The sequence below is a fragment of the Rhincodon typus genome, chromosome 21 (genome assembly GCF_021869965.1).
Source record: "Rhincodon typus isolate 14 chromosome 21, sRhiTyp1.1, whole genome shotgun sequence".
Taxonomy (NCBI): Eukaryota; Metazoa; Chordata; class Chondrichthyes; order Orectolobiformes; family Rhincodontidae; genus Rhincodon; species Rhincodon typus.
In genome coordinates, this window is record NC_063352.1 from 18,347,445 (window position 1) to 18,363,511 (window position 16,067).

At 39.3% G+C, this 16,067-nt stretch overlaps 1 protein-coding gene across 1 annotated transcript; it reads right to left on the bottom strand.

The window, feature by feature from the left end:
* Positions 1-1,666: 1,666 nt before the first annotated feature.
* nptx2b (neuronal pentraxin IIb) lies at positions 1,667-15,296 on the bottom strand. Its single transcript, XM_020511252.2, has 5 exons — positions 14,845-15,296; positions 8,821-9,037; positions 6,731-6,975; positions 4,848-5,027; positions 1,667-3,619 (listed from the first exon to the last, which is right to left on the bottom strand). The coding sequence occupies exons 1-5, from the start codon at positions 15,286-15,288 to the stop codon at positions 3,392-3,394; spliced, it is 1,314 nt and encodes a 437-aa protein (XP_020366841.2). The 5' UTR covers positions 15,289-15,296; the 3' UTR covers positions 1,667-3,391.
* Between the last annotated feature and the right edge of the window lie 771 nt (positions 15,297-16,067).

Below are 16,067 nucleotides of genomic sequence, written 5' to 3' on the forward strand. Positions count from 1 at the left end.
GTCTAGGCTCGAAACGTCAGCCTTCCTGCTCCTATGATGCTGCTTGGCCTGCTGTGTTCATCCAGCTCTACACCTTGTTATCTCAGATTCTCCAGCATCTGCAGTTCCTACTACCTATGATGAGCCAAATAGACTGATTTTTGCAGCTCAGATCTTGTATGTTTTGATGCTAATTGTTTTCCTCGATGAGAAATGCGTTGCCCCAGGGTCATGCTGTTCCCTTTAAGGATGGCAATTCTCTGTTAATCTCAGCTGGAAATTCCACAATTGATCTTTGTTATGGAGAAAGGGGATAAATTGGTGAGTGCCTCCATTCCTTATAATGTCTCAGTAACTTGAAATGGAAGGTGAGCATGTATGGGTATCATGCAGAACTGGACTGATTTTAGCTGTGACCACTCACAAGGTCAAGTATCCTATCAACACCCAGCACCTAGAGTGCTATGTAATAGACACTAAGGTGTCATCTGTAAATCTCAATAGCATCAGAAATGGAAGAGAACACTATAGAATAAATTAGCCTATTGACTGTAATTACTTGTGTAATTATATTTAATGCCTACCCCATTCCAGGCTTGGTCAGGTAAATCAATTGGAGTAAAAGTGGGAATGAATGGTTCTGACAGCAATACTACCCAAACTTACTAACTTTGTTTTTCCATCTGGTAAATGGTGATGTGCTGCCTGTTGATGGTTAGTTGCCTGTTTTGTGCTCCTACCCAAGAACTGTTTCACTCTCACTTGCTATCAGCTCCAGCAAAGTCCAGTCAGCAAATGTTCTATTTCTAAGCCCCTCTATCTTACATGGTGGGAAATATCTGCATCTTAAAAGCATGAGATTCTTTGCTTCTGTCACTATTTCACAAAGTATAAATAGCATGGTTTTTGCCAACTACCTCCTTTAATCAACAGCAGTTATCTTCAAATAGAGACGCTGTTGAATTACAGGTCATTTTAACTTCATACAGGTTTCTAGCAGGCATGATATCCACATTCTTCCATTCACTTTGCAACCCCATTTGACTGAAAGTTGCATCTAACATTATTTGCTTTTTCTATTCCTTTTCAAGGGAGTTTCATGCCCTTTTTAGGGTTCAGTAAGGGAAGTCACAATGTCGAGACCAGAAACAATTGCATTTAATGCTGAGCTTGGGTTGGGTTTGCTAATGGCACACAGAGCTGGGAATGTTAGAATTAGCCCAAGTATCCTGGGTGAGGAGGGTAGGAGATGAAGAAATGTCAGCCTGAATTTCTAGTTCCAACTGAGAATGCACATGTGAGGACAGGACTGGACACCTAAAAGATGCTCTTCAAGGTCAAACCACCTACTACCATAGCAGAAAGGCCTTTGAATGAGAGTCTGTGGTTTCAGTGTTTTTGGTGAGCTGAAAATAGCACAAACAGTATAACAAGTCACATCTGAAGGACAGAAGACAAGCTAGTCTCACATTTTTAAAGCATATCAGTCTTTAAAAAAAGTGCTTTACATCATCTGAAATTTGGATAAAGTACCTTTGGCACAAAGCATTTAATAAAGCCATTCAAATTCAGAATAAAACTAATTTAAATCCATGATTCTCAGGTGATCAATTTTAAAAAAGTCTGTTTGTTGAAGATGATGAAAATAGGTTTACAAGTTGTCATCCCATTAATTAAAACAGTTGGTTATTTACTCTGTATTTCATCAGATATGTACAGAAAATGACATTAATGCAAGAAAACAATAAGCTTTGGCTTTCCTCAATCATCAAGAATAAAAGCAATAGTGTGAAAAAGTTGTGCTACTTTGTTTGGCTGAACTATCTATTTGCCCTGTGACTACTAGCAGATAAAGTGACTGCAAAACAGAGAACATGTTACAACGGGAAGGTTTCTATAGCTCCTCTTTTCCCCAGCTGAATTCTGTGACATAGAAGTGGGAATACTAGAAAGATTGACTTTGCGATAGTAATGATAATGAAGTGTCAGTATTCACTTTCATTACGCCTCTAAAACCTACAGTAGCTCCAGGAATCTACGTGTGAGCAGCTAAACATGGAAATCCAGATGTTGCTGTCAGTAATCCACGCTTCCTCATAGGATGCATTGTTGAAGTCCCCACAGACTGCACTCAAGTATACATTACAGAACCAACAATAATTTGCTCCTTTTGCTATTAATTTCACAGTGAAAGTTGTAAAAATTACACCTTGATGAATGATGTTTATATGGATTTTTGATGGTGTACTAAGTTCATAATTGTCACCGGAAAACCTCTCTGGCCCTGGAAGAGTAATTTATTTGTAGAACATCACATTTCTTCATTTTAAAACCACCCCATAAGTTCTTAAAGATCTTTTTAAAAAACTTTGTGATATTTAAACATTTAACCCAAGCCCATGTGTACTTCTTAGTCTTTAATTTGGCCTCTGAAAGATATAGCTAAAAGTGAAGGATAATCATTGTATTTTGACTTCCTAGTTTGCTGTTTGTGAAAATACTTTAATGTGATTGGATGTCTACTCTGTTTGATAGCATCATTATGACTGGAAACCAAGGAACCCCCTTGACTTCCTGTTAGATTCAAACTTAAGTTGAGAAAGGGGAATCCAAACCAGATCTGAACTTTGTGGGCAAATTTATTCAAGGTCAGTATCTTTGCTGATGATTGCAAAATCTGGGCAATAGCGATAAGCGTGCAACACAATACAAATCAATCAGCTTTCGAAATATTAACATTTCAGGCAGCAATATCTTCCCAGACAGTTGTGCTCATCAGAAAGAAAGGAACTCATATTTATATAGTGCCTTTTGTGACCTTGAAATGTCCAGACATGCTTTGTAGCCAATTAAGTTTGTTTTGAATTGCAGTGACTGTAATAATGTAGGAAGGACATCAGCCATTTTGTGCACAACAAGATCCCACAAACAGGAATTTGATAGTAATCAGGTTTCCTACTTATTAGTGATATTAATTGGTGGATAAATATTCAACATGATAGGTAGGGAATGGGGAGGGACAGTTCTCAACTGGTCATCTTCACATAGTGTTGAGAGATGTTATAGCACCCATTAAAGTAAATGACCAGGGCCTCTGTTCATTCCCTCTCTTGAAAATGGCACATCTAAATGTGCAACACTCCTGCAAGACTGCACCGGGGATGTTCTCTTGGATTTTTTATGTTTAAGTGTCTGGTTAGGGCCTAAACACATCACCTTTTGACGAGTGTGCTACCTACTGATATATGGCTGACAGCATCATTTAGTTTGAAAGACAGAATAGAATACCACAGTCATTGCTCCCTCCCAGGAAGGGCAAATTCAGCTGGGGAAAAGAATATACGTTTCACCATATCACAGAAAGTTGTCTGTATGAAAAGAAACCGGCACTTAAGTGAATCCTGACCAGTGATCAGGAACTAACCAAGCGCTCTTTGCAAGTCTCCAGTGGCAACTTAGTGGCTCCACCATTCACAACCACATTGTTGTCAATCCAGGGAATGATGTTGCCGGCCAGGTTAGCAGAACAGTTGGCCATGCTTCTGATGTCTTCTGGAGTGAGGATGCGGTCCCAGATATTGAAGTGGCTCAGTTCTCCAACAAACGCCTGTGTCGCATCAAACCTCCCTCCAACTGTGTCCTAGATAAGAATAAATTCACGTACAAATGATCACTACAGTGCATTCAATACAAGTGCCCATTTAATCCATTGCCAATTGTTGGGAAAAACCCAACTAGTTCACTCATGTCCTTTAGGGAAGGAAACTGCCATCCTTGCCCCGTTTAGCCTACATGTGACTCCAGACCCATAGCAATGTGACTCTTAACTACCCAGTGGGCAATTAGGGATGAGAAATAAATGCTACCTGGCCAGTGACACCCTCATCCTGTGAACGAATAAAAGAAAAATTGTAGCTAGAATGGGGGATTTCAAGACTGGTGGCACATTTTTAAGGTGAGAGGAGAGAGATTTCAAAAAGACCTGAGGGGCATTTTTTTTTGCACAGAGAGAGTGATTCATGTGTCGAATGAACTTCCTGAGGAAGTGGTGGATATGGGTACAATTACAATGTTTAAAAGTTACTCGGATAAGTACACGAATAGGAAAGATTTGGAGGAAATGGGCCAGGAGCAGGCAGGTGGGACTAGTTTAGTTTGGGATTATGTTCGGCATTAATTAGTTGGACCAAAGGGTCTGTTTCCGTGTTGCATGATTCTATGAGTTTCTGTAGCACTGTTTTAGTGCTATGACCTACAAGTTTCCACTGGGATATTTGCTAGTATGAAGTCACTAGGTTCATATACACATAAGATAGCCATTCAGTCCCTTGAATAAACTTAATGTGTGTTTCACCTCTACTTGCTCGCTTTTGCTTGATAACATTGTTCCTACGCACAGCAACATTTTGACTGTTGCTCGTGTAGTTTCTCTCTGTTAGCCTACATAATGGGAGGAAACCATACAGAGTTCTGGGAGCTACACTTTCAAAGTTATGTTTCTTCCAAGCATTTCACATACCACCTTTTATGTCTCAAATTGTTCTGTAATAATGTTACATGAAGAGGTAGCATACTCACCTCTGAGTCAGAGCATCACGGATTAAAGTCCCACACAGAGACTTAAAACAAAAAAATCCAATCTGAAATTTCCAGTGCAGTACTGTTGAATGCTGCACATTTGGGATCTGACAGTGTCCAAAGCATATAGAAAAGAAATCTAACCTTTCTCCTTAAAAAAGCTTTATTTAAACAACACTTTTTCAGAAGGGCATGTAATTTTTATTTAATTCTATTGATCCTTATTGCTACATCATGTTTGTTTTACCCAACTGTGCGAATCATTATTATGGACACAGAGTAACACTCACCTGCTCCTGTCCCAGGATCAAGTCACCACCTGCTTTGATAGGATGCCAAGGTGCCAGATTCTCTCCTGTGCCTTGTGATTGGCCATCCTGAAAAGCTTCCCACATGCCATCCCTGGTGGTCCATGTTATACAAATATGATGCCATTTGCCATCATTAATATTGATTGGCAGCTGGGCAACCTGTTGATGAAATACTTAGGATAAGGTCAATGATCTACACACACAAGAGCTTGTTTTCATGCACATTCACAACATTTAGTGTTGTTTTGCCTAAATGGTTCTTAAAAATAAAAAGTATTAGCTGATTTTTGCATTGGCTAATTAGATATTTTCTAATTATCCCTGTTCAGAGATGGTATTACACACCTCTGGACCCGGTGGGACTTGAATCTTAGAGAGAATATTGGACACCTGGAAGTGGATGCCAGAGAGCAGTTGTTCATCTAGGGATTTGGGGAATATAGAAAATCATGGCAGATGTGGGGAATTTTAATAACCCTGACATGGGAGAAACAGTAGTGGTGGGAGGCTGTTAAATTGGAGTAATGAGTTTTCCTGGTACAATCATCAATTAGCATGTTAGCTTATTGGCAGTAAAGACAACTAGGCAAGGAGGGTCCCAGTGATGTCATGGCAGCCCCACTGCCAATTTAACAATATAAAATTTGGGATGTTCAAGAGGCCAGAATTGGAGGTGTGAAAGATCTCAGAGAGCTGTGGGGATGGCATATGTTATAGAAATTGGAAAGGGCAAGGCCATGGAAGGTAGAGAAAACAAGAATTAGATTTTTGAATTCAAAAGTTTCCCAAAATGGGAGTTAATGTAGGTCTGCAGAGGCAGGGACACTGGGTAATTGGGACATGGTTTAAGTTATAATGCAGACAGCAGTGTTCTGAATGTGTTCCACAGAGGACATAAGATGTTAGCTAGGAATATATTAGAATCATTAAATCTAGCTACAAAAGAATGAAGAGGTTTTCACAAGCAGCTGGATTAAGATGAGCTGGGTTGATATTACAGTGATAGAAATGGGCAGTGCTGGTAGTAAAGCAGATATGGAATTAGAAGCTCACAAGGATCAAATAAGATGGCAAGAATGACTGGTCTGGCTAAGCCTCAGATAATGACCAGCGTGTGAGATGGAGTTAGTGTCTAAGGAACAGAGTGTGTGGCAAGGATTAAAAACAATGGGTTTGATTTCCCCAAAGCACAAGACTGAGCTGCAGACAACTCACTTACAGTCACCAAATACAGGGGGAAAAGGGCAAAATTGGGCCAAACCAATAAGCTGTTAAAACAAATTCTAGCTGATAGAATGGAAGCATTTAGCTCATTGGTTGATATCAAATGGTCACAATATTCTGAAGGCAAAATCATGACACAAAAAGCAGCAAAGATCAACTAATCCCAATCTTCTACACAAAGTGCTTTACAACAGCATTCATCTCATTTTTAACTCACCAGTTGGAATATCTAAGTGTCCATGATAACTTAGTGTCATTAACCTAGTAAATTTCCCAGTGATGGAATTTACAAAATTGGGAGACACAGTTAAGGGAGATAACTATGGATGTGGTGCATATGGTGCAATGTAAATGTTTTGAAGAGGCTTTGAAGGTGTGAAAAAATTATATAGAAAAGCAGAGGGATTTAGGGACAGCAGCTAGAGTCAAAATATTTTCTGCTTGTTAACAGTTTATTCCATAAGATAATAACAATGGAAAGGTTAACTTTTAAACTGGTCAACATTTGAAGCTAGCAATTAAATATTTGACTAAAATGTTAATATTACTTAAATGTATTTTTGTCTGTTTAAATGTTCTCTCAATAATATGATCAGTTACATTGTGCATTTAATATATCATTGATAAGTGATACACACCTTGTCATTAATAAGTAATTCAATTGGATTTTTTCCCCATTCAATTAGCACAATTTCATTAGCTTGTCCAGACACAGCATAAGAGAAGGGTGTTCCAATACCAGACGATGCCCTGGAGCGGATCCACATGCACACTGTAAAGGCATACATTTCAGGGAGACTCTTCTTTATCCTGGCGAACAGGTAATTAGTTCGCAAAGGTAGCGACACCTTGAAATCATCAGGTGACTTAAAGCCACTGCTCTCTATTGTGGACAAAAAATGATTAAACAATTATATCAGACACTAGTGAAGTAGCTTAGTTTCTACAGACGCTATAACTTCAAATCATAGTTTCTGAACAATAATTTATAATTTTATAAGTCAGTTGGTCATGATTATCTGATGCCTTTATTCAAGGAATTGTCTTTTTTGTAGCAAAGCAGTTTACTTGATCATGTACTTCATTGTCAGGTCTGCATTGTGCTACTGAGCTGTTGAAATCACTCTGCAATGTAAGGCTTGTTGATTAGAGATATATGTAGTTGCAATGGGAATATATAGAAGAAAATCCTTACATTTTCACAATACCTCACACATCCTCAAATCATCTACAAGCACTTTGCTATTAATGAAAAGTTTTTGATGTATGGTGATAATTGCAATGTAGGAAAGGCATCAATCAATTTGCATACAACTATCTCCCACAAATAACATTGTGATAATAAGCAGTTTTTTGTGGTCTTGATTGAAAACCATCTTCATCTAAATAATGCTTATGGATTTTTTTTACACTCATCTGAATGGACAAACAACACCTCAGTTTATTGTTTCATCTGAAAAATGGTACTTCCAAGAGTACTTACATAAGTATTGTGTAAACGTATGCTTTTAAAGAAAGGCTGGATAGGCTGGAATATTTTTTCACTGGAGGATAGGGGGTTAAGAGGTGACCTTATAGAGGTTTATAAAGTCGTGAGGGGTATAAGGTGGATGGCAGGTATCTTTTCCCTAGGGTGGGGGATTTCATGACTAGGGGTCATATTTTTAAGGTGAGAGGAGAAAGATTTAAAAAATACATGAGGAGCAATTTTTGTACACAGAGAGTGGTTTGTGGGTGGAATGAATTTCTAGAGGAAGTGATGGATGCGGATACAGTTACAAGATTTAAAAGACATTTAGATAAGTACATAAATAGAAAATGTTTGGGGGAATATGGGCCAAGCACAGGCAGGTTGGGACTGGTTAGACCGAAGGGTCGGTTTTCATGCTGTATGACTCTACCGCATCAGATTAGACAGTCTTCTCCCTATAAACCTGAACATCCTTCCTTTTGGATAATTATCCTATTTCCCCTTGAATGTCACAATTGAATCTGTTTCATTTCATTTCCACATCTTAACCACTCCGTAAAAAAATTTCCTCATGTCGCCATTGTTTCTTTTGTGAATTACCTAAAATCGGTTACCACTGGTTCTTGACCTTTCCACCAATAGCCACAATTTCTCCCTATCTGCTCTGTTCAGATCCTTCATGATTTTGAATACCTCTATCAAGCCTCCTTTCAACTTTCTCTTCTCCATGAAGAACAGTCACAACTTCTCCAGTCTTTCTACATAACTGAGGTTCCTCATCCCAGGAAGCAAACTTTTGAATCTTTTTTGTTTCCATGCTGTATGACTCTTAAGACTCTACTGCATTGGATTAGATAATTTAGATTATGTGCTCAAGTCTCTGCAGTGATATTTGAACACACAAGTTCTAAGAATACAAGCACTGAGCCAAAACTGCAAGTAAATTCTACAGATATTCAAGGTTATCTTTGTCATGTAATTAATATGTGAATAATACTTGACAATTAATACTTGGAGCAATCCAACAGACTTCATCTGTTTGGTTTTGCAGTACTATGCATTAGCTGAATTTGACACTGGCATTTTAGTGTAAATGAATAACTAGTTAAAGGTAAAACAAAAGGAAGGGCAATCATTCAGTTGATCATGTTAGGCAGAATGTGGTTCAGTATGAATAATCTACATAAGCATTATTTTAAAATAACCAAAAGTCATTGCTTGATGGTGAACGTTCGAATCATTTTGCTCAGTCAATACCTTTCTCTAGTTCAGTAACCCTTTCATGCAAGGCATTGAGGGCAGACTCTGTCTTGTAACGATGGGCTGCTGTCTCATTCAGAAGAACATACTTCTCATCCTCAAGTTCAGAGACTTTGTTTAACAGTTGACTTTCCAAATCCCCCAGCTTCCTCTGAAGCTGCTCACGAAGGTCACTGGGGAAAGTATGGTTGGAAAAATTGGGGTGTGTCTGCTGCTGTTGAGAAATATAACACAGTCTTAGGAACACAAACCATGACCAATAAGCTTTGAAACATGGTTTAGTCATTCACATTATACACACCAATACATTCGATATTTTAGTTATTATTTAGTTCATAAATTTTCAAACCGAAGTCATCATCCTGAGAGAGGCCTGTGAAGTCATCCGATGTATCTATTTATTAACAATAATGGATTTATTTCTATTGTTGCAATTAAATAATGTTGGAAAGGAAACATTTACTCCATCAGCACTGTTTTCCTGTACAGTGTTAACGGGTGGAATTCGGGATACCAAAATATATCAATATTTCAGGAGCTTCCTGGATGGGCATTAATATTTTGCAGATCATCCTGCACATATAACTCTTTCAAAATCTCTGTTTTTGTTGATAGAGCAACGGTTGGGAAATGCTTTGCAAAAAGAATAATCGTAGGCTGGGTGTGCGTTATTCCATTGAATAAGCTGGTTCTGTAATAACACATGATATTCTATTTTTCAATTTAGTGATCTGTCCCTCTGGAATGTTGTTGTTAGGAGTTCACTTGTTCCATTACTGACTCCTGTTATTCTCCCATTCCTGTTCTTCCTAATTGAGAGTCACCAGCTTTTGCAGCACAGCCTCACATCAAGGAACAAGGACTGTTTGAATGTTTTTGTTCTTTTAAATATTACCTTTTGTCAGTTCTGTCATTGTTATAGGGCTTAAAATTACATTGTCTGATTTCAGAACACAAATATCTAATATCATTTTAATGAAACTATCTTGCCTGATATTTTCATGAAGGAAATTATCTGTTTAAAAATCATTAAATCAGTTGGCAAAGACAGTTTGACATGAAAAGGCTAAGGTTTAGTTTGCTACTAAGTAATTTTCAATCTACAGCATCAGTTGAAGGAATACGAGTAGTTTAGCCATACTCTATTGCATGAAAACATTGATAGAATGTTTAGCCTGTTAAAGTGGTATTATTGCCCATTATTTGGTTTTTAGATTTCTCAATGTAGAATATCTGGTCAATCGCAAAGCTGCCCAGTGTGTAAGATTGCCCCCAATGTAGTTTTACGACAGAGCAAATTAATCAAATCTAAATTAAGCTTGGGAGAACTTGTACCTAAATTGTGTGATTATTACATAATAATATCTATTATTTTATTTAAATCTGTAGCTATAAAGCTTGAAAATACTTTTATCAATTGAGTTTATTTACTTTTTTTGTCAAAATACATATTAAATACAATGATATATACACTATTCACAAAAATTATATTGAATGGATGATGTACATTATGTAATCAACCATAAAATATATTACTGCCATGGGTAACATTATATTTAATATGGAGATTTAAAAAGAAGTGTAATTTTTTGTTTTAAGTAGTGCAGCTGATGTAAAATTAAAATTGTAAATGTGATTTAAGTTCAGTTAAACCAGAAAAATGTTACCATGTTTCTTTAAGAAATCATGGATAAAGATTAGATTCCCATCTTAAAGTCACCTTGCATAGAGTTTGATCACAGCATACTGCTAAAATGTCCAATTTTCATGACGGTACCATATCTAATATACAATAAAATAATGGTCAGAGTAGTTACTTTGTGATTAAAAACAATACTGAATTAAAATTGAATAAGTGCAGTAATAGGTTCAGAATGCACTGCATGCTTCAAAAATTGTTGTCTATTTTCAACTAAACAAAATTGATATAATGGATGTGGAGACGAAAAGTCTATGTGTTGGCCCTGATTACAATCAGCTACTTCTCATTTCATACAAAACTTAATGGAGCAAATGTTATTTAGTACACAAAAATTCTATTACACACACACAGGTTACTGTTTATGTTAGTAGCAGTCAAGTTAATTGGCTCATTGGGAAATATGATTATCACAATGGATGAAACAGATAGTGACCTCTTTACTAGACTTTCCAATATAATATGCTATTTGAGGGGATTTTTTCAAGTCAGAGTGTGACCATCTGAAACCAAAAGAAAAGGCCAAACAACCAAGTTCAATTGTAAACAACAAATACCTTATTTTGTTTAAGTGTGAATATATTGTATTGACTTGCCCGGTATAATGCATGGATTTATTGAAATGCTTTGTACTTTGACTGCGCTGGCTTACATTTAATGAAGATACACAAATTGACCTGGAGTGGGACAGTTTGCATCAACAATTAATGTTCCTAATGCCCCAAAAGATTCAAAGTCAATAATCCCTTCAAGTTGGAATCAACAGAACCAAAAGATTGAACGGTGGTAAGTGACAGAATAAAACAGATTTTAATATTAAGTAATTCCAGAATAATAATTTCTGAAAAGATAGAATTCTTCTTTAACCTAGAATAGATTTTTTTCTATTTAGAAATTTCAATTAATCAACATTCTAGTCAAATAAAGACTATTGATTCAATTCGTATATTTCAACATTCAGAAGTATTGATTTCCTGATTCATAGACTCATTCAACAGTTACAGAAGAAGACCATTTGGTCCATTGTCCTGTATTAGTTATCTGAAAGAGTAACTTATTCACCTTCTCCCTATAAACCTGAACATCCTTCCTTTTTGGATAATTATCCAATTTCCCCTTGAATGTCACAATTGAATCTGTTTCGTTACATTTCCACATCTTAACCACTCTGTAAAACAATTTCCTCATGTCTCCATTGCTTCGTTTATGAATTATCTAAAATCTGTGGCCATTGGTTCTTGACCTTTCCACCAATAGCCACAATTTCTCCCTATCACTCTGTGCAGATCCTTCATGATTTTGAATACCTCTATCAAGCCTCCTTTCAACTTTCTCTTCTCCATGAAGAACAGTCACAACTTCTCCAATCTTTCTACCTAACTGAAGTTACTCATCCCAGGAAGCAATCTTTTGAATCTTTTCTGCAGTCTGTATTATGCCCTCCCATCTTTCCTCATGTGGTGCCCAGAATTGTACATGATACTCTAGTTGAGGCTGAGCTAGTGTTTTATACATAACATTGCTAAAAACACAATTTTCTTGATTTTGTCTGTGATAACATCCAATTATGATGTATGCTCTATTAACCACTCTCTCAGCCTCTCCTGCCACCTTTAATAACTTATGTACATATACATCCAGGTCTTCTCTTTTAGAATTGCACCCTTATTTTATAATGTCTCCCCAGATTCTACCAATCAAAATGAAACACTTCACACTTATCAGCATCAAATGTCATCCAATTGTACCTATTCCAATTATCTGACTATATTAATTATAAGTTCTACACTTTCCTTCTCAAAGTCCATGATACTTCCAAGTTTTGTATCATCTACAAATTTTGAAATTGTGCCCTGTACTCTAAAGTTTAAGTCATAAACATTTATGAGGAAAACAGGGATGCTAATCCTGGAGATCTCCACTATACATCCTTCTTTAGTCCAAAAAACAACTGTCAGTCACTGCACCTCACTTTCTGACACTCACAAATTTTGTATCCATAGCTCAACATCACTTACACCAGGGTATTTAATGATGGCCTAGTCAGTAATGCCCACACTCCATGAGAAATAACTTTGCTCACAAGTCTGTTATGCAACAATCATATTAAATGGTTTTTGGAAGTCTGTGTACACATCATCAACAGCATGATCCTGATTAATCCTTTCTGCTGCCTTTTTTAAAAAAATTCAAGCAATGAATTAAACATGTTTTGCCCTTAATAACTCATACTGGCTTTCCCTAATTAAACCTCATTTGTCCAAGCAACTATTAATTTTGTCCCAAATTGCCACTTCCAGAAATTTCTATACCATCAAGGTTAAATTGACTGACTTCAGTTGCTGAGTTATTTTATGCCCTTTTTTGAACAAAATTGTACCACTTATAATTCTCCAAGCATCTACCACAACCTCTCAGTCTAAGGAAGGCTGGAAAATTAAGGGCAGTGCCTGCAAAATTCCAACTCTCACTTGCCTTTGCATGCATCTCATTTTGTCCTGGTGCTTTGTCAACTTTAAATACAGGGACATTGAACAATACCTCCTTCTTATCATAGTAAAACCTTCAAGTGTCTTAGCCATCTCCTCTTTCACCATAACGTGGACCGCATCTTCTTTCTTAGTAATGACGGAAGCAATATATTCACGAAGTACCGCAGGCTCCTGCCTCCATGCGGGAACGCCCTAGTTGATCTTTAATCAGCCTTATTCTTTTTAACTGCCTCGGTTGAAAATAAATGACATATTTTGCAATCCCATCCTCACCCTGCCGCAGTCCGGCACCACCACCCCAATTCTGTCGATATTCACCCCATATAACTGACTCCCAGTAAGTTATCAATACAGACTTCATAAATTCGTCCGTTCTCTTCAAACCAACGCTGTTCTGTTGATTGTCATGGCAATAATTGCCGCGACCTAAATGCCATAAGCGAGCACTAATCTCAGGCTAGTCGACCAGTGCTAGGTTTCTGTGAGACTCTGGCAGGACTCTGTTGTAAATATGTCCTGACCTGTAGTTTTCTGTACTATAGCTTGCTGCATTAATTACGATAATATCACACCTGACATTTTGACTGCACTGCGCGAAAAAAGATGGTGCAAAACACACCGTTGTAACTTTCAAATTGTAATTAGATTAATGCTTGGTAGCAAATTCTGCAGCATTGTGGGAAAAGAACAGGGTCCGATCAATTGGATCGCAACTTTCAAACAGCATGTGGACTGATTTGTGTTGCCAGGAAAACAGTACGAGTAGTTCTTGAGCTTGCAGTGATAGCATTTTCAATGTCGATGCAAAATAGAGTGAGTTTCTGTTCAGCTTTTTTAAAAAGATCCCTCGGCCGATCGCTATGCGTTTGTTCAAAGTTAATACCCAGTTTCATCTCTCTCACTGGCAAAAACCCAGGAGAGCGGCTCAAGCAAACACCCTTGATCAGCCAAAGAAAGTGAATAGATTTTCTCTCACTGAGAGCGTAACTGTTTCCCATTCTTGTTTTCACTCTATTCACAAAGCCAAATTATTTTCATTATACAAAAACACATGCGCCATGTATTACATTCTGACACTGACAGAATCCCTACAGTGTGTGCAAACAGTCCATTCGGTCCAACACGTCCACACCGACACACCCCATCCCTGTAACCCTGCAGTTCCCATGGCTAATCACCTAACCCACACATCCCTGGACATTATGAGCAATTTAGCATGACCAATCCATCTAACCTGCGCATCTTTGAACTGCGGGAGGAAACCGGAGCAAACCCACGCAGAAAGTATGAACTCCCTAGACAGCCACCCGAGGCTGGGATTGAACCCGAGTTCCTGGTGCTGCAAGGCAGCGGTATGAACCACAGATCCAACGTGCTGCCCACTGAAATAATTGAGCTATAGCCATTTGTGTTGTTCTCTGTCCAATCCTGAAGGCTATAGGGACTCTGTCACCCCTCTCAAGTCTCCAATTCCGCCACAATGTGAGCAAGCTCGGTCAGCACCCATAGAACGGACGGGAGGTTCATTCAGCACCATGGACAGCTCCGACCATTCATTCTCCGTGCCTGAGCTCCCCGGGCCTAGCTGCGTGGGCAAACCAGCTGACTGCCGGACCGAATCACCTTCGCGCCTGATAGGGGAGACCATTCGGTCCGGTGTTGTAATGCTAGCTCTAGAACAGGGGTTTGACAGCACTGCTCAGCCTATCCATAATACCCCATGCCGGCTTCTGAACCGGAATATCACCAGGAGAGAGGGGCCGACGACAGGAGTCTAGCAACCCGGGAAGATCCCTCTGGAGTGATCCCTCCTTTACCTGTCGGTCTTACCTCGAGACTCCCGAGTCGATTTTTCAGCGCTTGAATGGTCCTGCCCAGGTGATCCACCACTTGACTGTGATCACGGGGCAGGTCGCCCATGGTGTCTTTGCCAGGCACATGCTGTTTCCTGCGGCTGCCCATGTACTTGGCATCCAACTGGGCACTCTCGCACCTGGTCAGCTTACTGGTCAGCTCCTTGATGGTCTCCTTCTGGTTCCCCAGGGTCTCCTTCTGCTGTAGGATGGTCTCCCTCAGTTGCATGACGGTGGCACGAAGCTCCTGCTCTTGGGCTGTGTTCACTGGCATGGGCACGGCTGGCACCGGGCAGCTGGGGTCTGCATCCAATGGCACAGAGGTGCAGACGAATCGAGTGGCCTTTGAGTCTTGGCCCGGGGCCGTGGAGGTGATACCGGGGACGAGGAGGACGCTGGTAGCTATCAGAAGCAGCAACATGACGGCGAACGGGGTGCCCATTGCCCGCTCAGAGCAGCCGCGATGGGAGCAGGTTGCAACTGGTGCTGCAGCCAGTAGTCGGAGCCGATTAATGCTCTTGGCGCCTTCCGTCGCTCCTGTTTATTGGTGGGATAGGACTTTGCGTCAGCTGGCCTCCGAGGAGTAAGCGAGATCCGGAGAGTGACAGCTCCGCCCCTGGCAGCAGTCAGCGGAATAGCCAGGGCTATTCCCCAAGCTCCCAGTGACCGCGCTCTCCTCATTCATCCCATTGGATCCTCAACTCCACTCGCATCACCGCTGCGACTGATGGAAATCCTATTCCTTTTGTCCTAGGAGAGAGGTTAATGATTTATGTGAGTCAATGCACAATTGGTCCATTTACAGAGGTAATTTTGACTTGCCCCTTCCTGTCCTGAACACTCTTTCTATCCTGGTCTACATTAGGATAACTAAAATCCCCCACTATACTTAGTATTTTGAGGAATTATATTGGCAACTAGTTTAAGATTGTCGGACAATCCCTGATCGTGATACACTCATTCATTTGTTTATTCATTCGTGAGACATGGCCATCGCTGGCTGGCCAGCATTTATTGCCCGTCCTTAGGTGTCCTTGAACTGAGGGCAGAGGGCAGTTGAGAGTCAACCAAATTGCAGAGTCTGCAATCACATGTAAGTTAGACCAGGTGAGGGTGGCAGATTCCTTCTCTGAAGGACATTAGTAAGCCGGTCAGTAAATCGGTATCTACTTGCTTGGAGCTAAATATAACGTCACACTA